Source organism: Plectropomus leopardus, chromosome 21 (assembly GCF_026936395.1).
Source record: "Plectropomus leopardus strain MGB_pleo_1.0 chromosome 21, ASM2693639v1, whole genome shotgun sequence".
NCBI classification, from domain to species: Eukaryota; Metazoa; Chordata; class Actinopteri; order Perciformes; family Serranidae; genus Plectropomus; species Plectropomus leopardus.
Window position 1 is genome coordinate 15,297,403 of NC_142196.1, and position 23,842 is coordinate 15,321,244.

The 23,842-nt window shown below is 40.4% G+C and overlaps 1 protein-coding gene across 1 annotated transcript in view; it reads right to left on the reverse strand.

The window, feature by feature from the left end:
- prex2 (phosphatidylinositol-3,4,5-trisphosphate-dependent Rac exchange factor 2) overlaps positions 1-23,842 on the reverse strand; it is a 127,478-nt gene that overhangs the window by 11,324 nt on the left and 92,312 nt on the right. The window contains exons 31-38 of the mRNA XM_042510369.2: positions 23,126-23,167; positions 21,367-21,464; positions 21,082-21,228; positions 15,931-16,033; positions 15,610-15,753; positions 15,340-15,454; positions 1,557-1,623; positions 184-374 (exon numbers count right to left, since the gene is read on the reverse strand). Of these exons, the coding sequence (XP_042366303.1) occupies positions 184-374; positions 1,557-1,623; positions 15,340-15,454; positions 15,610-15,753; positions 15,931-16,033; positions 21,082-21,228; positions 21,367-21,464; positions 23,126-23,167 (907 nt within the window). The remainder of the gene's footprint in view (positions 1-183; positions 375-1,556; positions 1,624-15,339; positions 15,455-15,609; positions 15,754-15,930; positions 16,034-21,081; positions 21,229-21,366; positions 21,465-23,125; positions 23,168-23,842) is intronic.

Here is a 23,842-nt window from a genome sequence, read left to right on the forward strand (position 1 = left end):
TAAAAGAGGGTGCAAGGAACCAGGGAGAAACTGTGGTAGATGTGGTAAAGGTGAGCAGAGTGTTAATGCTAGTGAGATGAAAGAGAAAGGTAAACTGCAAGAGAGCTGTCAAAAGAAAGAAAACGGTAAGCAGGAACGTATAATTAAACTGGAGGCGGTTCATATATGTGCCCACGCACTCACCGGTGCACGCCGCTGTTGCACATGACGATGTGTGTGGCTCCCAGACGCGAGCAGAGCTCAGAGGCCACACTGAGCAGCCCCACTCCGGAAGCCCCGCAGGCGGTGTACTGACAGGCAGCGGTGCGGCGGCAACTGATAAAACTCTCCATCAGACGGTACAGCTCCTCAAGAGCATTCAGGGGGCGCATCAACTGGGCAGGAACAGAAGGAGAGGGGTTAGTGGAAGGTCCAATGAGGGAAAAAAAACACTGTCAAGCTGTTTGTGAACAATGTGCATAAAAAGAGTAGATCTGCTGATTATGAGGTGCTTGTGCTCCTCTGTCAGGTAAAATTTAGATTGTGCTTTTAATGCAGATTTATAATAAAAGAGAGTTTCCTGCTGGGAAAACATGTTCATGTCAGCTTCATTATAGTAATTTCAGGTAGAATTTGGTGCATATTTTATGTATTTGTTGTAAGGGCTGTATATAGGTACTCACTTAACCAATATGGAACTGGATGTGAAAATGACAGCAAAAAGACATTGGATTTCAGATTTTGGTTGGAATGAAATTTGGGTTGACAATATTTTAAATGTCTAACAGTTAGAGAAGTCAGAATTTCAAGTTCTGTGGATGTTAACATCATGTCATTTTGCAGATGTTTTACATACCTTATGACTAAACGTCGTTATTCTACATCAAGATCACATGAGATTTTTGGAAGAAGTTGAATTTTGTTGTTAACAACCTAAATTCAACCAATTATCAATGTCTAATGATGGTGGCCAGCTTGGTAAGGTATCGCCAAAAATAACTCACTACCAAGTAGTATCAAACAGTACTTGCACTTTATTCTTTTTGTACCCATATATAGCCAATTGCTGCAAGCCTTATTGAGTTTAATGCATTGTGTGACTGGCCCACTACCACAGCAGCTACAGCCCTTACAGTTGTTTTGGTGAAGTAGAGCGAGGTGCATCTGATTGAATTGGTAGTTCAGCATGCAGAGATGCCGTCAAAGTGTGACACTACACTAAAATGCTACCAGACACTATAAACTTGTTGTGATAAAAATGAATAATGTACTCTACTGGCATTGTATCACTTAAAGGGCACTGGTATTTGTACTGGAAACATATTTTTCTATATTATACAGAGCCCTTATTTATCATAAATTCACACTGGTAAAGTCAATGTCACTTACTAAAGTAATCAGGTATTTGCCACAGCTCTTCTTCACTCAATTTGACATATAAGTTGACTTTTTTACTGCCATTCAGGAAGTTGTTACACCTTTAAGCACTTCTACATTGCAGCATTAAGATGTAATCCTGCTCCTCAGATTCCATGATGCCATGAATGCAGCACGGGGTTGTGTGAGGTTGTTCTTACCTTATCTATGAGGGCAGCTTTGGGTGCAGAGCTAGGTGGCATGTTGGACTGATCCAGGTAGAAAGCCCTGAAGGGGAGAAACAACAGTTCACACATGGAGTAATTCTAACAGGATGTTTGTACTGCAGTGGGAGAAAAAAATGTGTTTCGTATTTTCATAATGCAGCAAACCAACAATAACACACAAGTTGTTTTTTTTTATTTAGATGCCCCATTGCTTGAAAAATACACTGTGGCATTCTTTTCGCTGCACCATTAGGTCATCAAGACCACTGGCTGCCTTTCTGGGAAAAGTAGGCCACCTGCTCATTATGGAGCGCCATCATCTGACTATCCATCATGAGAGCAACTTGGGCACAGCTCAGCAGAAACACGGACTAAGCATCTCTTGTCCTGGGCATCACTCCAAATGCCATTGCCTCATTCATTCATGGAGTAGTCCGTTTTGGTGTTACTTCCCTCTTTTGTCCACTGGAGGCAGCACTGGGCTGGTGTCATTATGCAGACAGAGGGGATGTATGCCGCAATGAGTCCATCTGAGGTGGAGTGCTACTGGTGCAAACTCAGCAGTCTGTGACTCCATCAAATCTCAGTAATCCAGCAGTGGGCTAAAAATAGGTACAGTACACCACATTGAACCCCCTTGTAATAAAATCACATACCCCATTACTTCTTTGCCAGGAGCAATAATAATGTACAGCACACAGTCACCCGTGGAGTTCTGAAAACGCAAACAGTCAAGGAAAAACTCAGTTTGAAAAGATGCAGCAACAGCAGACTTTGAGGGAGGGAGATTGTTTATGAGAATCAGCCAAGCAGAGCTCATTCATCTGCATTCACTCTGCTATTAAGTGATTAAAATCAGGCCAAGGAGGCATTCATTATGACTGTGGTATTTCTGCCTGACATAATATTAATGAAATTAATTCATCAGAGTAGAGTTAACACATCCCTGATTCAAGATTTTAAAGTGATTATAAACTTACTGAATTGGAATGAAAAGTCATCAAGAACAATGAACGCACAAACTTTATACCAAAGTCATACTGCATGAAACATACCTGCCTACCAAGACATGTGAAACGGCCCTTAAAGGTTTATTCTGCAGTATTGTCTGTCACTGGAAACACCATCGCCAGTGAAAGTGAAAGTAAAAGTTTGGCATGGCATAGCAAGGTATTTAGAAATCCCAACGGTAAACCATCAAAAATACAAGCCCTCCTCTCTCAATTTAACTCATTGTATGTAGTGCACAGCATGCACCACCAGAGGTCAGTCTCCAGTCTCTACTGGTGGAACAGGCAGCTGAGCTAACAGACACCATGACCCAGAATGGAGGGGAAAATGTTACAGGACTGTAAACAACAGGCCAGCAATGGCAGAAAGACGGGGACACAAGGAAAAACAATGTATATTCACATCTAACTCACTGAATTAGGGGTTTAGTTTGACTGAATCAGCGCAGTCAACTGTTGGAACAGTGTACTAACTAACTACATGGCTTACAAGACTAACTTAAACGGTTTTGGTGAGTTTTATTTTGTTTTTGTCTATTTTGAATGATGTGTTTTACTGTGAGTTAACAAGGCAATTCAGGTAATGTAGTAGTATTTGTATTTTTCTGTTTAATAAAGAAAAAAAGTTGAATAATTTCAACTTTCCTGGCATTTTGCGGGTTTCTATTGCTCATTTATTGGACTGAAAAAGCTATGAAATCTTGTGGAAGGTAGCAAACTCACTGTTCAGTGTGAGGAGGAGTTACACCACACAGTGATACCATCATACTGTATACCCTGGTGAAATTTTAGGATGATATAAAGGTATGAAAAAATAGATATAAAAATACAAGATAATACAAGACAATACAAGAGAAGAAACAACAAAGTCAGCACAGTAGATAATACTTAATAAATATATGTATGTTTGTAAATATATGTATGTCCATAAATATTTAGTTCAATTACCATCCATGGTAATTGAATTACATATTTATGGAAACATAATCTAACTTTGTTTTCCTCTCATGAAAAAAATAACACTCAAGCCTACTAAAAGTCAACCCCAGATTCACTTCTTGGCATTTCACCTTATTTTATGAGCGTTTTTTCAGTGCTGTCTCTTGGTCTGGTACCTGGTCACTACCTTTTTATAAATCCTTGACCTCCCCTCAGCACTGTGGGGGTAAAACTCATAAGCATCCTGAACACAGAAAATAAGAAAATGTAGTCTGAGGGCAGATTCTCTGCAGAAAAATACACAGCCACACACTTAGTGGCTCATAAGTGGCGACTGAAAGGGACAACTTCTGACTTAATAACTTCTTCATATATCATTTTCCTGCATGGTCTATCTTTAAACCTCCATAGTGAATTTCCTACATCAATTTAAGCTTATGAAGCTGGGTCTGATATGTGAGCAAATGTTTCATATTCACTTAACTAGCTCAATCACATACACGCAACATCTATTCTGGGATTCAGATGAGTAACCTGCTTATTTTTTATATCTTCACTTGTTGAAGTTTTCCGGGTGTTTAATCCCTATCCAACAAATTATCCTTTAACCTTGTGGCGCGTTCTACTAAATGACTATGAGCAGAGTTTGCTGAGGGTTCAGACAGAGCTAACAGCCCATGTAATTGCTTCAAGATGGCCTTATCATTCAAAAGATGCTCAGGATATACCGGGAGTCACACCGCATCTCAGTGTGGAACACACACCTCTTCTACTCCTCTCGTAAAGAGCACGTAAACTGGCATAATGGCCACAACTGCTGAGCAATCTACATGAGGGGCAGCAGGCCAATGGTTTGTTTAGTTGCTGTATAAATCTCTAAATATTTAATTTCCTCATTAAAGCTTCTATAGTAAACACCTGGCATCCATATTGTGTCTGCATGTATGTGCATACAAGTGAGCATGTGGTGTTTAAGGCCTGGTCGCTGTGGAAAAACAAACGGTTGCAGTTAATGAAAGTTAGATTCAACTGTTCCCTAACAAAACATCATTCTTCTAACAGGTCAATAGAGAGGGAGCCAAGATTGAGTAAGGCGATAAAACGCTACAGAACACAACAAAGCAAAAGAAAGTTTATTGGAAATCAAGACCTTGCTCTGAAATAGTTCTTATTCTGGCTCTTACTGCAGGCATGGCCTGTTATCTGTGTACTTCTACAGTGTGCTGAGTCCACTCACCCTTGTCCCTGCTGCTTATCGGTCAACTGCTCAGACTTTTATCTTAAAGCTGTATAATAGAATCTGTCTGAGTGGAGTTGACTTCTGTATCACTGCCTAACTTCATCTGCACGCATTTGTTTATCAGCATCAGACAAAATAAAAGCACCTTGTTGCGCCCTTGCACACCTCTTTTGCAGAAGCAAGGTCACAATACCCGCTGATTATCTCATCCTCTTGCTGTAAGAGTCGTTCTAAAAATACCGTCAGACACAGCTTGAGGAGCAGGGCTGACTCTCCTGGAGGTCTCTAATGACTAAATAATAGGAGTCAGACTCCAAGTGATGTGTGGTTTCAAGAAGACCTGCATTACATCTTCTGAGCTGATGTTTTGTCAGAGGTTTGGAGATTGAGCACCTTAGAAACATTTAGAATGGATAAAAAATGAAATTCCAAGCCCACACACAGTGTGCAAACACAACGAACGTACTGTATTACATATACGTTATATATATGGTTTACATCCATGAAGTGTCTGTTATTCTCCCATTCACACTAGCCCTCAGGTTTAAAGGAGCAGTGTGTAGGATTTAGTGGCATGAGGCAGTGAGGACTGCAGATTACAACCAGCTGAAACTACTCCCATGTGCTAAGTGTGAATTCCAGGATAAAATTCCTTCAGTGTTCACTGTTGAGGAAGTTTTAACAGGCAGCCGAATTATCCACAGAGGTCTCTTCCCGCCCAAAATAAACAGACCAGGTGATTTAAATCAGTTAAAACACTGAATAAAGCAGTTCCATGATAGAAATGAGTGTTTTCTGAGACTGTTCAGCTCATCGCTGTTGGGCTGCGAACTACGGCGGCTAACCTGAAAACTCAAATGGCCCTAGAGTGTTTGGTTTTTCCTTGCTGGGTTACTTTAGAAACGTGGCAACAACATGACGGACTCAGTAGACAAGGACCCGGCCCCTGTGAAAATATAAACAGCTAATTTAAAAGTACCAAAACAGAATTACTGCAGCGCAATTGTATGCAAAATGTGTAAAATGTTGTCAGGATTAGCGTCTGAATTCTTGAGTTGTGGCAAAAAACATGTTTTATGAGATCACCTTGACCTTGAACACCAAACTCATAATTTTAGGTGATTATACACTACAAAAAAACTATATTTCATTTCTGCCAATACATGCCCCTAAATCCCACAAACTGGACCTGTAAGCCCCTAAACTCCAGCTGCCCCAGTTTAATGTCAGGACATAAAGGGCCTTTGCAAGCTTTACACAAGATTATCATTTTTTCTTACCCACTGGCATTCTCCCACAATGAAAAGTCCCAGCGCCTCTACTTAATTCTCAAGGTTTTTGGGTAGAATTTGGTGCTAATCAAAATTCCAACCCACCATCTGTCACTCAGTAACAAAAACAAAGGTTACAGAAACTGTGTGCGATCAGGCTCTTGTTCTATTGCTTCTCTTAAAAGCATTTACCCTCTTCATATTTTTGCTTTCAGTAGGAATCAAGAAATCCATACCTGTGGGTGCCGCCTGCTTGTAGCTCCTTCTGCAAAAACTAAACCCCTAACGACCACACATACACACCCACCACTCACTCTCACACACTCACACACACACACACACACGCACGCTGTCTTTTTTTTTTTTTTAAACAAGACTCTAATGGAGGATTTGGCTGCAGGCCAGAGAGGACCTGCTCTGCGTGTAGCTGGTTTTATTTTATTGGGCCGATGAGAATACTTAATTCTCTTTGTTTCTGCTTCCGTCATGACAATAGGACACTGGAGGCCCTTTAAAGCACGGGAGCATTAGTAGTCAGCTGCAGCGTCAAAGTAGAAGGATCTGAGGCGCAGATGTTTTCAGAGGAGCAGCGTGGGAATGGGCACATTAGCATGACATCCTCCGTTCAAGAAGTACAAAAGAAACAAAAATGATCCCTGAAATACCTTAAGAGACACGAGGTAAAACACTTTAAACAAGTCTTGTGTGGATTTGGTTTCATGTGCATTCACTCCCGAGGACACCACAAAAGAATTTAGGATTTATAACATTATATGTGACCCTGCAGAGGTGCATGCTGGTCCATGTAAATCACTCACACTGCCATGATGAATGACACTCGGTGTTATTAAATCCCCCACAAACCCCTGCAGTGTGTGGCAGAGCTGCCTATAGAGGCTAATGAGGGCTTCCAGGAGCCCACACATGGCTCATGGCGATGCTTCTGCACTGACACCAGAGAGATGGTATATGTGTGTGAAGTGTGCTGAAGGTCATGTCCGTATCCTACGCCTCCTTCCCTATTTAAACTTCCCGACAAATATTTATGACCAGCTGGATGTCAACCATAGATAAATATGGGAACACATGCATGCAGGATACAAACACACCTGAGATAAAAGCTAATATAAAAAGCAACAATGTTACAAATAAACTCTGCACTTTACACACACGTCATCAAGGACAAGGCCGCCATTTTCACACTAGTGTCAATCGAGACCAGAAATAGTGTCTGGTCATTGAAACCCAAGCAGATCAGTATTAATGGGGTCTTAATGTTAGAGCCAGTTAAAGACGTCTCGCTAAATCATTGTCACCGAGGACACACATGCAGTTACTGTACATATTACAATGCAAGGATAGTGACTGCTTCAAAATGATCACATTTACGACCCTGATGCTGCATAAAAGTACATGCAAAGTCTTCTTGGCTCCTTACAAAGGTGATTTTTTTTAACATTGAAACTGCTGAGGAGGTGAATGAAGGTCTTTCCTATAATATCAAGCATCACTGAGTGCAGAACTGTCATCATTATGGCTTTTCAACGATAGAATCGAAGAGAAATGATTTATGGAAGCGGGTCCCTGATTCTCAGCCTTACTGGGCTTTATAGACAGGGGTTCAGTGCACACTAGCTGGAGCAGAAAGAAGCCCCACCAGCTTCCTCTGCGCTCTAGTGAATTGGGACTCCCTTTGCCGGTGCAATGACTGTAGCATTTTCATCACTTCCCAAAATGGGGGAAATGCAGTAACAAGAAAGCTGTTTCTGTTTAGGAAAAAGAAATACCCAAATTGCCAAACTGCCTCCCTGTTGAAGCTAGGATAATATCCACAATCAATTATAATTGCCCCAATAAAACACAGTTTTCATTCTGTGAGAAAACTTTACTTCTCATGGCACAGATGCAGAAATCCCCCTTTCTGCAAACAAGCTGCACTGCCGCATTTCTATAGTGAGGAGCTTACAATACTAATGCATGTCACATGGAATTTGCTGCAGTAGCTATTGTTATATTAATCATTGCTGCCGCAGGGAGGGAGAGAAATGCCATCAATTACATGAAGCACCAATGATGCTGTTTGAGCAACAGATTTGTGGTGTTGTTTTGATGTTGAACACAGTTCATGTTTTGTGTGCTGGGCAACTTAATGTAATTTCACACCATCTATCGTCTTGTTCTTTGAGCATATATTGCAGAGGTGTCCTTGGATAACAAACAATTTGATCTATGCAAAGATAGCTGACAGGGAGAGTGGAATATATGGTTATAGTTGCACATTTGTTTCTGTTTGTGAGGATGCAAGCAGAAGTGGACGAGTATGTATAAGACTAACCTGAGTTTGAGGTCATTAAAGGTCCAGTATGTAAGATTTAGGGGGATTTAGTGGCATCTAGTGGTGAAGAATGCAGATTGCATGCAACTTCACTGTTGAGGAGGTTTTTAACAGGAGTTGAAATATCTGCAGTGGACAATGTGATTAAAACCAGTAAAAACACTTAATAAAGCAGTTCCACTTCACAAATCAGTGTTTCTCTGAAGATTTTTAGCTCATCAGAGAGGAGGCACTAGCCCAGCATCTGCTACTGTGTACCTACCTTTTTTTCTTTGATAACTTAAGATTCAAACATTCAGGAACTTTTTACCGAGAGCTGAAATATCTGCAGAAGCCTCTATCGGTCCAAAACATGATCCTGTGACTAAACCGGTAAAAGCACTGAATAAATGTTTAAAAAATGTGAATGGCTGTATCTTAAGCCAGTGTTTGGTTTGTCCGCTCTGGGCTACTGTAGAAATATGGCCTTACAACAGTGGTTCCCAAATTATGTCAAGTTTGTAAAAAACACACTTCATTTTGAAGTACATAGAATTTCTGGCACAGAACTTTCTTTCACTTTTTAAGTGCTATTCCTACTTATTCTTTCAATATGTTTTATTTCTTTGTGTTCTAAGCCAACGTGCTGTTTTCATTTTGTGAAATAAAATCGAATATTTGGTAATTTCTTATGTGTGGACCTTGAACTCCTGGCTAAGGAGAAATCTGGACCCTGTGCCTGTGCCTGGACCTGCTCCCTATGTGGATATGAACAGATCACTCAAAGGTAACTAAAACATAATGATTCTTATTTTCAAGTGATTATACAGTAAAGAATACATACGTAATATGTTTGATTCAATTTCTACCAACATATCCCCCTAAATCCTACACACTGGACCTTTAAGTGATCAGCTAGTTGCATTAATCATGTTGTTGTGCATGCAGCACTTTGTCTAGCATATTTGCACTTTAAACACAAGGTCATGACTGAACAAGAGTGAGAGGATCGATCTCTTCTCCCGCCACAGGGCAACACAGATAAAGAAAGGAGTGACTCCTGTGTTGTAACTGACACTGAGCTGCAATAAGCATCAAATATTTTCCTTAATTAAGACAAACTGCGCTGCAGTGGTGTGATTACCAGTTCCAATGAGAGATAAAACACTGTGAGCACAAATGACTTGAAGCTGAAGCTGTGCTGTGTGGTGATGACCAATGGATGTTTAACTAACAAAGCATGAAATACAAGTCTGTGGCAAGGATAAATATACCATTTGTTGGACAGTGCTATGCATCCAAGTTTACTGCTTATCTAACAGCCACCATGCCATTCTTAAAAACCATTTGTCAAGATTGCAAAGAATTTTAATATCCTCATAAATCACGGATTTATCAAAGGGACGTGTACCATGAGATGTGGAAATTTCACAACTGCCTTGTGATGCAGTGCCAAACATCTCCCCATGACTGCCAAATGCATTTCAATTAGGGAGAAAAGCCTAATGCCTGCAGTACGAGCGTTATGCCTCAGCTGTGCCAGAAGCTATTGATTTTAGCACATCTGCTTACACTCACAGGTCACTGTTACACCTACAACAACAATATATAAATATGACACACTTATGGTTTATCAGCAGACAACATACAATACATGCTGAACTTCCTCCTTTATTATTTCCCACTGCTATATGTCCCATGCTCCTTGAATCGATAGCAAGAAAGCATGCAAGAGTATAACCCAATCCCCTCCTGAAACTTCCTGTCAATAAGAGCAAAATGAGATGAAACCACAAGCCTGCAATAATCTCTCCCTTTGAATAATACATTTGCAGATTCTGTTCTGGTTCCTCCCTCTACACTCTGCCCTCTTCGACTCGCTTGCACGCTCTCGTTCTGAACCCATCATCCTCATCCCCTCTCCTGAAATCCCTTCCATCTTTCCAACCTGCTCCAGCGATCTATATTCCCCTTTCGATTTCCCCTTTTCCACTCTCAGTGTGTCCTTAAGGAGAAGATGCTTTCTGCTCAGAACGTGCAATTTCCTCCCTCTTCAGATGCTGCTTCTTCCCTACTAGATAAGAGGCAGTTGTATGTCTTTGCAAATTGATCTCACAATTTGCAACAGAAATATTAGACATCTCTTCAATTCACCTCAAAAATGTCTTCCTGTTTTTTGCATAATGAGAGACCAGGAATGTAAGAAAACAAAGCTATGACTATGCATATTGTCAAATTATGTATATATGGATTTCAGACCTATTTTACCCATGGGTGGATTATTAGGCAATGGGCCTCTGGGTACAGACACGCGCCACCTTTCTCACATAGGAGAAGGATACACAGACTCAAGTTGTTTAACATCTTTTTGTTTTTGTTTTCCATTTGTATTTATTCATGTCTCTTTGTAAATGTTTTAGGTCTTTTTATAGTAATTTTGTGTCTATTTATGTAGTTTAGTATCACTTTGTAGTAGTTTTGTGTGTCTTTGTAATCATTTTGCATCTCTTGTTTTGGCTTTTTTGTAGCGGTATAGTTTCCCTTTGTAAATGTTTTGTCTCTGTTCGTGGTTGTTTTGCGTCTCTGTAGTTGCTCTTTGTCGTCATTTTGCATCTCCTTTGTGTTAATAGTTGTTTTGTTTCATTGTGGTCATCTTAAGTTTCTCCCTGGTCAGTGGATATCTATTCAAGTGACATTTAGCAGATTGAGGCCGTGGGGGCCGCCCGACACTTTGGCCTCCTGAGCCTATGCCACATAGACTCCTTCAGTAACACATCCATGCTTCTACCCAAATGCATATGTCAGCTGAGATGGTTTATGAAAGCTTCAAATCATGGATGCGTGTTCTGGCTCTAAATACTGCTGACTCCTGTGGCACCAGCCATGTGCTTGTGATTTGGCCCCTGAGTTTATGTTTTGTGGAAGACTTGAGTGACGTCATCAGGGCACTATGGCTTTGCTCGGATCATAGTGTGTCTTGGTGTGGGTATGGGAAGTGTAAGCCAGAGACAGTGAGACTGCTGGGAAATTTTACACTGGCCCATACAATCAAATTGAATAATGTCCACAATGCACGCTGGCAAAGGCATCAGTGGAGGTGAAAGACAAAAACAAAAAATTCTTGTAGGCCAAAAAAAAAAAAAAAAAAACTGGTTCTTTTTGCATATCAATGCAAAAAAATTTTCTAATTTTCATCATCACCACTAAAATTTCTCCACATGCATTGTTAATTGTTAGAAAATTTAACTTTTGCTCCCAAAGAACGATATTTCAAGGCTCCCAAAGGCATCTCTAAGGTGTAATGTGTGTTTGATGATATGAAAACATGCAACAATCTAAGCCCTGCAGTTCATTCAGTTCAGTATAGCGTGCTCTGCTGTTTCTGTCTGTCAGTCAGCCTCTGGCTGCGGCCCACAGTGTGGGTTTAACCCAACACTGCCTTGGCTGGGCTCCAAGGATAACGAGGTGCCTGAGGTTGGAACACTGCAATGGAGAGAGGAGTGACATCACAAGCTGGTCTGTGGTCAGCCGATAGACACATGGCAGCCGGCGAAAGAAAACTACTGGTAACATTACATGGAGAGACACACTGTATTCATTGACTGTTGAAAGCCAGCTGGGAATATTTACTTTACTGCAACTGATACAAGGAAATACTACTGGGTGGGAGCAAAGAACGTGTTACTGGTGTAAATCGTCTAATAAAGTTTTGCTGATGTTCGCTGTATTATGCCATGTGGCATGAATGAGTCAGCAGCAAGGCAGTACTGGAGAGTGATGTGGATAACACTATAGCTATAGACAATTCGTTAATAACAAGTCCAATAACAAAAATGAATCAGCAAGCAACTATTGTGATAATAAATTCATTCATCATTAATTTTCTTGACTTTTACTATATATCAGAGGCAGCGTAGCGGGTGAAAAAAAACACACAGACACACACAGAGGCAGACCTGCTAAATGTCAGGCGCACCACTGCAACTAATATAAAATGTTTAGTCGCACTTGACAGATTTTTTCTGGAGTCCTGCATATATCAACTCAACACCAACTGATCCCCCGATTGTACAACAGTACATGCACAGCAGGAGGTTGGGTTCTTGAGAGCTCAGAGAGCTGATTGGATTTGGACAGAAATGATTTGCAGCTTTGGCCTACGACAGGTTTCGCTGAGAAAAAGATTGAGTATTTGAGTACAGTCTTAACCAGTTTCACTCCAGCTGGGGTTTCGAAGCACACTGCTTATGCACATCCTACCCAGCACCCCAAATCACCAGCCTCACTCACTCACCTGTCAACCCACATCTGCTTTGTGTTACCGCTGGAGCCTCTGCTGTAGGCTCTTTCTGTACAGGTCAAACTGAAATACAGTACATGAGCACACGTACAGAAACACAGGCTTATCTGAATCACATGGCTGATTTCAAGAAATATCCTGCATGAACGGTTTGAATAATTTAACTACATATAAATTAATGATGATAATCTAATGTTAAAAGGTGCTGCAGGCGCCCTAACACATTTCTCCTCTTAATATGTCTCCCTGTGGTAGTATAATAAGGATAGTGACATTTTTGGGATTGATCATCAAGTCTTCACTGCATTCTGCAAACAAGGACTCAATAAAATGAAAGAGATGCCACTAAACACCAATACTCCTCTATTAGACGGTTGTGGAGTCCCAGAAGATCTGGCAGACAATATCATTACACAAAAAGATAGAAGGACTGATGCACGAAAAAGATTAAATGACCCAGCACAATTTGGTATCCACCAGTGCGCTTTGGGAAATCTGACACTCACTGAAATTAATGCTTAAAATTCTTTTCACTCGTCGAACAAATCACTACGAACAAATTAAAAACTCTCAGCGGAAAGCAATCCCAGTAAATTGATGTTTTGTTGTGGGGGATCGGCTCTGATGTGACACATGACTGCTCAAGCTGTAAATCATTCAGCCCCCCCCCAAAGCAGATTGTCCCTAAATAACAAGATGGAGTTTTGCTGTGAGCTCTGCTCTGTTTAATTATCCACACAATCAGCAGCAGATGTTTAGTCGAAGCCGACGTGTTGACCAGTCGCCCTCCTATGATTTCAAAGAGGGAGCTCACTCTGGCCGGGCTTCAAGCGGCTTTTCAGGAATATGATCGTTAAAGGGGAACTATGATGCTCATTTTCAGGTTCATGGTTCAGGTTTTCTACTAGAACATATTTACATGCTTTAATGGTGAAAAACACGTACAGGTATCCCCTACTTTCTGAAATGCTGTGTTGTCCCTTTAAGGCCCCCTCCCAAAACAGCCCATTATGCTCTGATTGGTCAGCATTTCTGGGTTTTGTTGTTGTTTTCTTGTTTTTCCAGAAGCAGGAACCATGAAAAAATGCTAAGTCAGCGTATATGTAGCTACTAATTGTTAGGTTAAAAGAGAAGTAATATAAGTAAGAGGGCAAATGAGGACCAAGTGAGTACCAATAAAGGTTAGGGTAATTGTTGCATCTTGTTTTTTTTCTTCATGTACAGCTAATAATATTAATGAATAAAGTGCATTATTTTTTTACATTTGGCCTCATATAAATTCATGTCACATTGTGGCAGGGTTTAAATAACTGTGGGTTTGTCTTGAACTGGAGGTGGGAGCGGTTTGTAGGAGAATGTCATGTAGGCTTCAAGCAGAATTGTGGCTGCAGCTGTAAACGTCTCTCTCTTCACTGTCACTGCAGCTGGGGAATGACTGTGACAGTATAGAGTATTGTGGCACTTTCTACTGTGAGAAATCACCAATAAAAACTTAACAAACAAAACCAGACATGTTCCAGCAGGGATATGATCCAAAATTGGGGAGAACTCTACCATATCTGTAACCAAGTTTACGTGATGTTAGCATGTAGCTTCATTTGACAGTGTCGACTATAACGTGCTGGGAGCAGATAACACAAAGATGTCATACTCCGGCAAAAGCAGAAAAAAACACTGGAAACCAAGTATTCAGAATGGTCCTAAATCTGAGGTTTTTCCTCAAAGGGATGACTTTTACACACATATCCCTCATTATTTGAAATTTTTCTTTCAAATAATATATATGAACACCCGCCATTGTAACATTATATATATGATAGAAAATAAGGAAATGCATAATAGGTCCACTCTAACCAAGATGATTTCAGTCTATATTGTGATAATCTTTATATTACAGTGACTGTTGTTAACTAGCAACTGAGTTGGCACCAAACTCAAGTATATATTTAGTTAGAGGGCTTATATCTATGATAACAGAGTGTCCAATTAACAGACTTCAAGAGGATCAGGTGTACGTGTGTGTCTGTAGCTCTATCTGCATTCTTCAACCAATATAGGTCTTCTCACAAAAGCCACATCTTGTGACTGAATTACAGTCTCTAAGATTTTCTAATTATGAATTCTTAATGTGTCTTGTGCATTCACAGGCACTCGCATCATTTTATACACAGCTGCTTTAAATGTGATTCTCAGTCACTGAAATAAACAAGGTGGCATCTAATATGAGACTGCATTGATATTCAGATGGCATACAGTATAGGTCTGACACTCACTCATACATTCAGGAGATTAAATAAAGCCAGGCCCTTATTTTCAACTCCCAGAAGTGTCTGTTTCTGCGTCTCTGTTTCCACCTCATTAAATTATCCACGCCTGGCCAATCACAGAGGGTCTCGGGTGTGCAGCAAACCAATGGGGTGTGAGGTAACTGAGTGCAGCAGCTGCACAGAAGCACTACATCAGCGCTGGAGACATGCTGGGCATTCTCATCCAATCACTGCCGCCCCTGCTGCGTTTTTTCGCAACCAATCATAAAACACTCCTGCTGTGTTGTTCTCAGCCAATCACCTTGAAGCCCTGCTGGGCGGTGAGAGTGAAGCTGAAATGAATGGGTCGTCCTGATTTATATTAGATCTCCAAAAGTGCCAAACCCGGAGGATATGTAGTTTCAAAATGTGTGTGTATATGTCTTGTGTAACACACCTCAGTCTCTTGTAGTACTGTTTGACCTTATCCAGTGAGGCGGCATTGATTTGGGCCTGGTATTCCTCCACTGACACATTGTCTCTGTAGTAGTAACCCTCCATACTCTCCAGCGCTAGAGAGGGATGAAATAAAAAGAGTGAACGATAAAGTGAAGAAGCCACTGCATATACTGTGCATCTACCCACTGGTGTTTTCAATCCTCTGTAAAGTGGCTTTCATCTTTGCACTACTTGCTGACTTAAAGTTCCCTAACCAGGCTTGCTTTACCTTGTGTGAAGAGCACAGGGTAGATTTTGATGCCTCCTCCGTTTTTCAGCCTGGGAGGCAGCTGGGAGAAGTAGAAACTCTCGAGGTGGAAGCAAACTTTCAAAGCCTGACGGGTGCCTTCCACCTGGTATGACATGGGCATGTCTGCGAGAGGAGAGGAGAGGAGAGGAGAGGAGAGGAGAGGAGAGGAGAGGAGAAAAACAGAACAGAACAGAATCGAACAGTGATGGAGAAGGTAAGCTCAATCTCGTTTTCAGAAAACATAGCAGGAATGTCAGGACTATAATGAAGAGCTAAAGCCAAAAGTAACAGTGTACGTACTGGCCACCAGCGGCTCCCCTTCAAACTGCTGGAAGTAAAACGTGACCTTCTCCAGGTCAATTAGGGCCACCTGAGTGTCCTCCAACATGGCCTGTTCATCAGTCTGAGGAGAGAACGATAGCACACTAGTAAGAGTGTTGTGAGGGAGAAAGTGCTCAGATCGTTTTCTTAGTGAAAGTAGCTAAACACAGATGACAAATTAAAGGGGAACTCTCGGGGAGTACTATTGCATGTGTGAAAAGGTCGTATAAAGCCTTTTGTGGCTCCAGAGGGAGATGAATGGAGTCTGATAAATTGGCTCTAGTGATGCCAATTTGAGGCAGTATCAGCTGCTGAAGCTGAAGATGACAAGTTTGGAAATGGAAAAAATCTGGGGTGTGGAATTACAGCTGAGTCACCAGAAGAAAATGGTGCCATTGTATGTTTCTGCAAACCACAAATATGTGACATATTGATGTTTCGTACGCATTATTTTAACGTGTCTAATGTGCTGTTGTTATGATTACATGTATATGAGCATGAGACCTTGGTGATTAAAAGTGCAAGGAAAACAAATTATTTGTGAGACTACAGCATTTTCATCTGTGGTTGTACTGCCCAGATCAGATATTTTAGGCCAAAACATGATCTTTTCCTAACCATAACCAATTGTTTTTTGTGCCTAAATATAACCACACGTTAACCAAAGCACTGCTGAAATTAAAAGAAATGTAAAGTTTCAAGATATTCCATACATATTAACGTGCAAATATTACATATCCATGATTTGCAGAAATATACAATGCAAACATTTAGTCTGATGATTGGATTGACATTCTTACAGAAATAAAGTTACCAGACCTCAGCTCAAAGCTACATTGGCTGATACTCGTCAAACAATCCTGAGTCTCTAGTTGCATTGAGGTCAATGCAGGTATAGTACTCTTTCAAAGAAAAAACATGAATAAATGAGTGCAGAAACATAATGTAGACACATTCATACTGGGCATAAGGGGTCAAGGAATGGTTTGGTGACTAGGAAAATTATGTGAATGCAAAGTCAGTCTCCATCCAAATGAATATTAGGGCAGCATCATCATTGGAAACACCAAAGAGGGAAACACCTCTTGGGAAAATGGTGCTTATCTACAGTAAGAGTTCAGAGATTTGTGCAACCTGTGTAAAAGAAACCACTGAGTCTGGTGGCTAATGTTTGTGAGTTATTCACTAATTTCAAAGTATGCAACATGCAGAATGGCTTAATTACAGCAAAAAAACAAACAAAAAAGTATTTTCTGGAAGAAAAAGGAGGTTCCCACAGTCAAGCTGGGGCTTAATGAGCTGATCAATAGCCTGCACCCTGAAAGAGTGAGGTTAAAGTAGATCAGGCAGCTTCAACCGATGATCTAACAGCCCAACATTAATCCTTGATAACCTTCTGGATATTGTCTCTTCCATCATTTTTTTAAACCAAAGCTTAGTTTGAGGGTGTATGTGTGTGCCTTGTGTGTGTGTTAGCTTTGGGGCAAGGGTTTTTTCTCATGTGATTTATATTTATTTATATCCTTTTTAAAATGAAACATTTTTAAAGTAATGTAGAGAGGCCCCTTTCACAGTGTGATATTATTATATACATAATTCTATTTGATTGTTGCTATTGCATTAGTATGTATTCAGAATGTTATTTATTTTTCGGAGGTGCCAATTTCAGCTACTTACACTGTTACTGCTTATATTGTTCAGTTGTTCAATTCATAAATTGCACCAAAATAAGATTGATAAGCACTTAATATGATTTATATGAAAAATCTAAACCTGCATTAGCAAGTAACTATAGTATAAAAGTATTACATAACATAAATATAGAAACTTGGAATTAAAGTACCTAAAACTCTTGCTTTGAGACAGTTCACCCCAAATCAAAAATACACATTTTTCCTCTTAAGTGTAGTGCCATTTATCGATTGTTTAGTGTGAGTTGCAGAATGTTGGAGATATTGGCTGTAGGGATGTCTGCCTTTTCTTCAGTATAACAGAACTACATGGCACTCGGCTTGTGGTGCTCAAAGTAACAAAAAATACATCTGAAAAACTCAACAGCAGAGTCTCTTTCCAGAAATCTAGACCTGGTTATGAGCAGTTATATGTAGGAACTATTTTCTGTCTACAGAACTACACGCAACAACTGTGTCAACTGCCTGTCTACTGTTAGCTCATCTAGCACCACTGAGCCCAGCTGAGGAGGACACCGTTGTTTGTATTTCGTCTGTCACAAACACGAGCCTCCATGTGTAGATGCACGATTCCTTCACTTTCAAGAGAAGGCAGATGTCTCGACAGCTGATATCTCTGACACTTAGGAACTCACACCCTAACAATCTAGATTGATAACACTATAGGTAAGATGAATAATATATATTTTGGATTTTTCCATGAACTGTCCCTTTAAGTTCAGTTCTTGTGCAAATTTACTTACTTTTTGTGAGTGTGTGTATATGCGCCCCTTTTCCTAAGGACAAAAAGGCAAAGAAGATTTGTACAAGAAACTTTTCTCAGTGTGTGACGAGATGCTCAAGTGCCCATCTGAGGAGTCAGCTTGTGTTACATAGATGACAGTGTCTGTCTGCATACGTCTTTGTCTGTTTTTATGTTTGCTTTGGCTTGTTTGTTTATATCTCTGAATGTGTGTGCAAGTTTCTTTTTACTCAGCATCCTCACACACAAACAAGCACATCTGCTCGTGGCCACAGCGATAGCAGCTCTTCATCCACCACATGCAGAGGGATAAACAGAGCAGTGGTGAAAGAGGATTAGGTCCTTTTTCTAAAGACACATTTGAGATGGCCCAACATGTGACAGAGGGGTACCCGCTGCCCTGCCAAGTGACGCCTGCCGTGTGTGGGCAAGTTTATCCCAAAGCACACCACATAAATACTCTCCCCCCTGACACAAACACACATTCAGCGTACACAAAAACCCAAACACACACCCACAACATCCCCAGTTCGTCTCATGCTGCCTTTCATGTGGTGCCCTAAAAAGGAGCGTGCTGAGATTTCGCTGGAATCACCTGCAGGTACTAAGACCCTGTTTTGTTCCACAGAGACACTTGAAAAGGAAATGTCTTGAGAAAAAAAGGAAGAGAGAGAGACGGGAAAAAGAGAGAACCATTAGTCCAGGAGGAAAAGAGAAAAGCATCATTTCTGGGGACCTGACGTCAGCTGCACACCCGTCTAACCTAAATAAACGGTCATCCAAAATACACTTTTAAAACACTTCCTGTGTTTCTAATTCCCAGAGAACGGTGACGGAAATAGAAACCAAAAGTAAAGTACCTCATCCCAATAAAAAAATGTTTTTCTATGTGGTTGATGATGCAAAGTGCAGAAAAGAAACACTGAGGGAATGATTGCCTTTAAAGAACATATTACAGCCCTTTAGCTAACATGGTTGAAGACAACTTTAGATTTTCATAAAAATCTTAGAGGGAAAGGTTAATATGGATCTTGGTGAGGTCACGGTGTGTGCTGTGCTCAATTTCAGCAATCCACAGCGGCTGCTCATAATGAACTCCTCTGTGATTGGTCTTTTCACTGCACTGACTTATATTCATGCAGGAGAGCAGAGTGGCCTGACACCATAGCCAAAAACTACTTGAGCCTGATTCAAGATTGCTTTCTTTCCAAAAGAAAATAAAAGATGAATGACTCTCATGAATATACAGTGCACAGTCGCACAATATCACAAACAAAGTAACAGATCAAGGCAGCGGTAGACCAGCAGCTCCTGTGTTAAAATGACTGTTTTAGTCAATAGTGTCTGGCTGTATCAGTGAAGTTACACTTAAGGTTTACACCCATGACTGTGAAAACATGGATGCTCAGTTATGGCCAAAAACATGTGCATCTTTGACCACCAGATTCTAATCAGTTCATTCTTGAGTCCAAGTGGATGTCTGTGACAAATTTTTAGAAACTTCCTGAAGGCCATCTTCAGATATTGCGTTCATGAAAATGAGACGGATGTGACCTTGACCTTTGAACACCAAATTCCAATTAGTTTATCCTTGAATTCCCCTGAGGCATTGTTGAAATATCGCAATTACAAGAATGTCCCAGATGGACAGACGTACGGACAGCCCGAAACATTATGCCTCTAGCCTCAGCTATTGCCGCTGCAGAGACATAAAACCAAAGTTTTCCTCACAAATTCAGTGTAACACATGGTAAGTAACTGATTAACAGATGATCATTTGGGGGATGAAGCATTCCTTCAATAACACCATGAAAGACATATAACATACATCAATTGAAAAAGACAGTTTTGAGTTGATCCCTTTTAGATGTGATATATATATGGGGTTAAAATCTCAAATTATGTCAGCCAATCAGTATTTATGCCTTTATGAAACCTGTGCTTTCATTTGTAACACACCAAATTTAGTGTGTTTTTGGCTGTTTGCTGTTTGGGGATATTTCCACAATATCACCAGATACAGTTCCAGCCTAAACAGCAATCCACCCAGCTGACGGTGAAGCTGTCTGTTATTTGAGTAACACATGAGGGAGGTCGGCTGTGGGATCGGGCTCTGCAGAATCAGTGGCACACCTCAACGATTCAGACCACATCCCTGCACAGTCACTGCGGGCAGACGGTGTGTTAAACTCAGCACATTGTAGTCTGTGTTTTAGTGTCTGCCACGCAGCTTGGTAGTGGCATCTTGAATGGTGTTGAAATCTAAAATGTACATCTTATTTGCTTAGCTATAGCTCACAATCACATAAATTCAGAGGAAATAAAACAAAGTTGAATGCTGCATAATTCATGCTCTGCAAGTTTTTGTAACTGAGCGATTCATATTTTTTAGTATATTATTGTTTTTGTTTAATAAACTGTTTGTATTCCAGTTTTATATCAGTATGTGAGCATACTGGAGGGTGCAGTCGGGAAAATATGTAATAAAATACTTAATTTAGGGTAAAGCCAAAATATCTGCAATGCAAATTTATGCATAGTTATATAAAAAGCAGCCATTTTTTGCCTGTGCATAACTACAGTGTTGGACAGTTTACAACAAGTCCATATGGTTATGTAAATATGCAGACAGCAAGTCCTGTTTTTAGTGTCTGTTAAAGCAGATTAACTGAGAGCTGAGGCTGGTCTGCTGCTCACCAGATTGGGGGAGAGCAGGGACTGGAAGTGGAAGAGCAGCCCAGCGCTGGCGATCTGCTCCAGCCAACGGCGGCTGGCTTCCTGGGCCTCCTGAAGGTCCTGAGGGTCCGAGCTGTCTTGGTCTGGCTCTCTGCCTGCATTGTGAAACTGAGAGTGGACACAAAAAAGCAAGGCAGTGAGCTGAAACATGTTTTGCTTTTATGTAGGATGATGCTGCTTGCTGTATTTCTTACCAATTCATTTCATTTTATTTCCACTTCTAAAGGAGACATATGTGTGATTTACCTGGTTGAGGACAGCCAGTAGATGCTCTGAGAAGGCACACACAGCTGCAACTAGAGACTGACAGAACACCATGTCGCGACGCAGTTGGATCTCTGAATCTAGAGGGACAACAAAGAGGACGTGAGGCTAACAGACAAGCCATGTACGGTAAAATACACAACTGAATGATTGAAGATTAAAAACTGAGGTGTGAAATGTAAAGGTAAAAGGTTAAAATAAAGCGAATGATAAAAGTGAGTTTGTCAGAATAATTAAACAGACAAGCTTTTAGTGAGGTGACAAAAAGTCTTATCTGCTGTGTTTTTTTAAATCTCCTGGGTATTAAATATTATATCAGAAAAAAAATGAAAGCAAATGACAGGTGTGCCCGAGTGGAAAATAATTGCTGCCATAATTTCCTGAGAAATAGGCCCCCTGAAAAAGTTTTGCAATCCACTGAGTTAAAAATGAGTTCATGAACCCCTCAGAAATTAATAACATGTCACAAGGCATGGTTGCAAACTCTTTGACACTATTAACTAATCCAACCACAAACTCAGAACAAGAAATGCACCCTTTTCTATTTTTTAATTCAGTTCATAGTTCCTGGAGTTGTGTAAGGGATCACAACACCTCATTTCACATACACTGCTTCTCTCAAAGAGTTGGCATCTGAGTTTAGTAGTGCTGTTAGCTTTGTACCACTGCAAGGGTTAATATTTACTTTATGGTGCTGTGGAAGTCTTTTGTTTTTTGGTGCTAATTTTTCTTTTTTCTTTGTTCGTGTTGTTTTTTTAAGGATCATGAAAATGATTTAAAAAAAATATACAAAGAACAGATTAACAGAACAAGTTTAGCAGACTAGAGTGGCGCAGAAATGAGTCCTTAAACCCAGAAATGAATTAGCATTTTAGCACTCCCGGTCCCCTCGTCTCAAAGTCAGTGGGTTTTTGGAATGGGTTTTTGGTTAAATGCCTGAAAAAAGGTCTGTGGTTAGCAAAAAAACATTCATGTGTTGTTGAAAGACATAAAATACGTCAGAAAATACCCCACTTATCAAGTGTATTAAAAAAGGCAGTTGCTAAAAAAGTGGCCAAATGGGACTACAAAAGTCATCATGCTGAAGACAGATTTACATTCTCATTGTGGTGTTGATGCTGAAGTTATGCTTTTTGCTTCTGGCGATTGCATTTTGGCTTCAAAAAGAAAAAAATGTGAAGATTATCTTGCTGAACAAAACATGCAAGAATCATAAACTTTTATTTGACACAGAGTTTATTTACTGCAATGATCCAAAATCCAATGAAAAAATCCCACAGGCTTTCTGAAAAAAAAAGGGTACCAGACTGACACAACTTCTGTGTTGGCCAACAGAAAAACATCATCCCTGCAGCACTCAATAGGGATAAGAGTTACTATCCCATTTTTCAGTAAGAAAAACTGCATTGAAATACAAACTTACGGCTTTCAGTTTTTATGTTCGAAAATGATTGCAGATTTTACATAATTTGCTACTGAACAGTTGTGTCTTTCTTGTAAAACTTTCTGTGTGACTATGCGTTCTGATCTTTATTCCTTGCTTCCATTTTTCAGTTTTATTCTCTTGTTGCTTCTTTCTTCACTGTTATTTGAGTTGAGCTCACAGTTTGGGACACCGGGAGAGTATGCTATGTCTTAAGGGTATGGGTTTCTTTATCGTGCAAAATGTATTAGATTTAAAGTTTCAGTCAGCACTGTTTTATGTATTTCTGTAGTACTGCAAGAGGGGAGTGAGACAAACCTGTATACTGTAGTAACACCAAGAGCAGCCGTGTCTTCACCTCTGCAGAAAACAAATAAAAGCAATCCAGTGAGGCAGTGAACAACCTTATATCAACTTACTCTTCTACTGCAACTGTATGACCTATACCATAAACTCAACCCTTTTAAGTCATAAAAAGGCTGATGTTGTATTACTCTTCTGATCAGTCCCAGCTCCACAGCTGTTCATCTTCACATATAAGTAAAAAAACACAGCATCATAAAAACCAGCCACAGGCAAAGATAATAACATAAATCCGCACTTGTTTATAGTCATATCAGAGCCGCGGGAAGCTTGGCAGGACGCTCCGTTGCATGAAAAAGCCATCATGGGGAGAGGTAGAAAAAAAACGTAGTGTACACAGGCCAAGCTACGCATTAATATTAAGTTTGCTTATTTGTACTTTCTCAGTGGTGACCGCCAGCTCACCTTTCCCAGGAGTGTCATGTGGCCAGGCCGTGGGTCCGGGCTGTTTGTAGCTCAGTGTGTTTGCCTGAAGGCGTATCCGTATGTACATATGTGTCTGTGTGTTCAATCTGTGTGCTAACAAACACAAAACCACATGCTCCCGTTGGGAATAAATGAGGCTGAACTGCTGATCAAGATAAAGAAAAAAGAAGAAAAGGCAAAAAAAATCAAGGGAATCTTAAATAGTGCGGCTCTTTGATTGTTTTACTTGCTAGTTTTCAGCTCAAA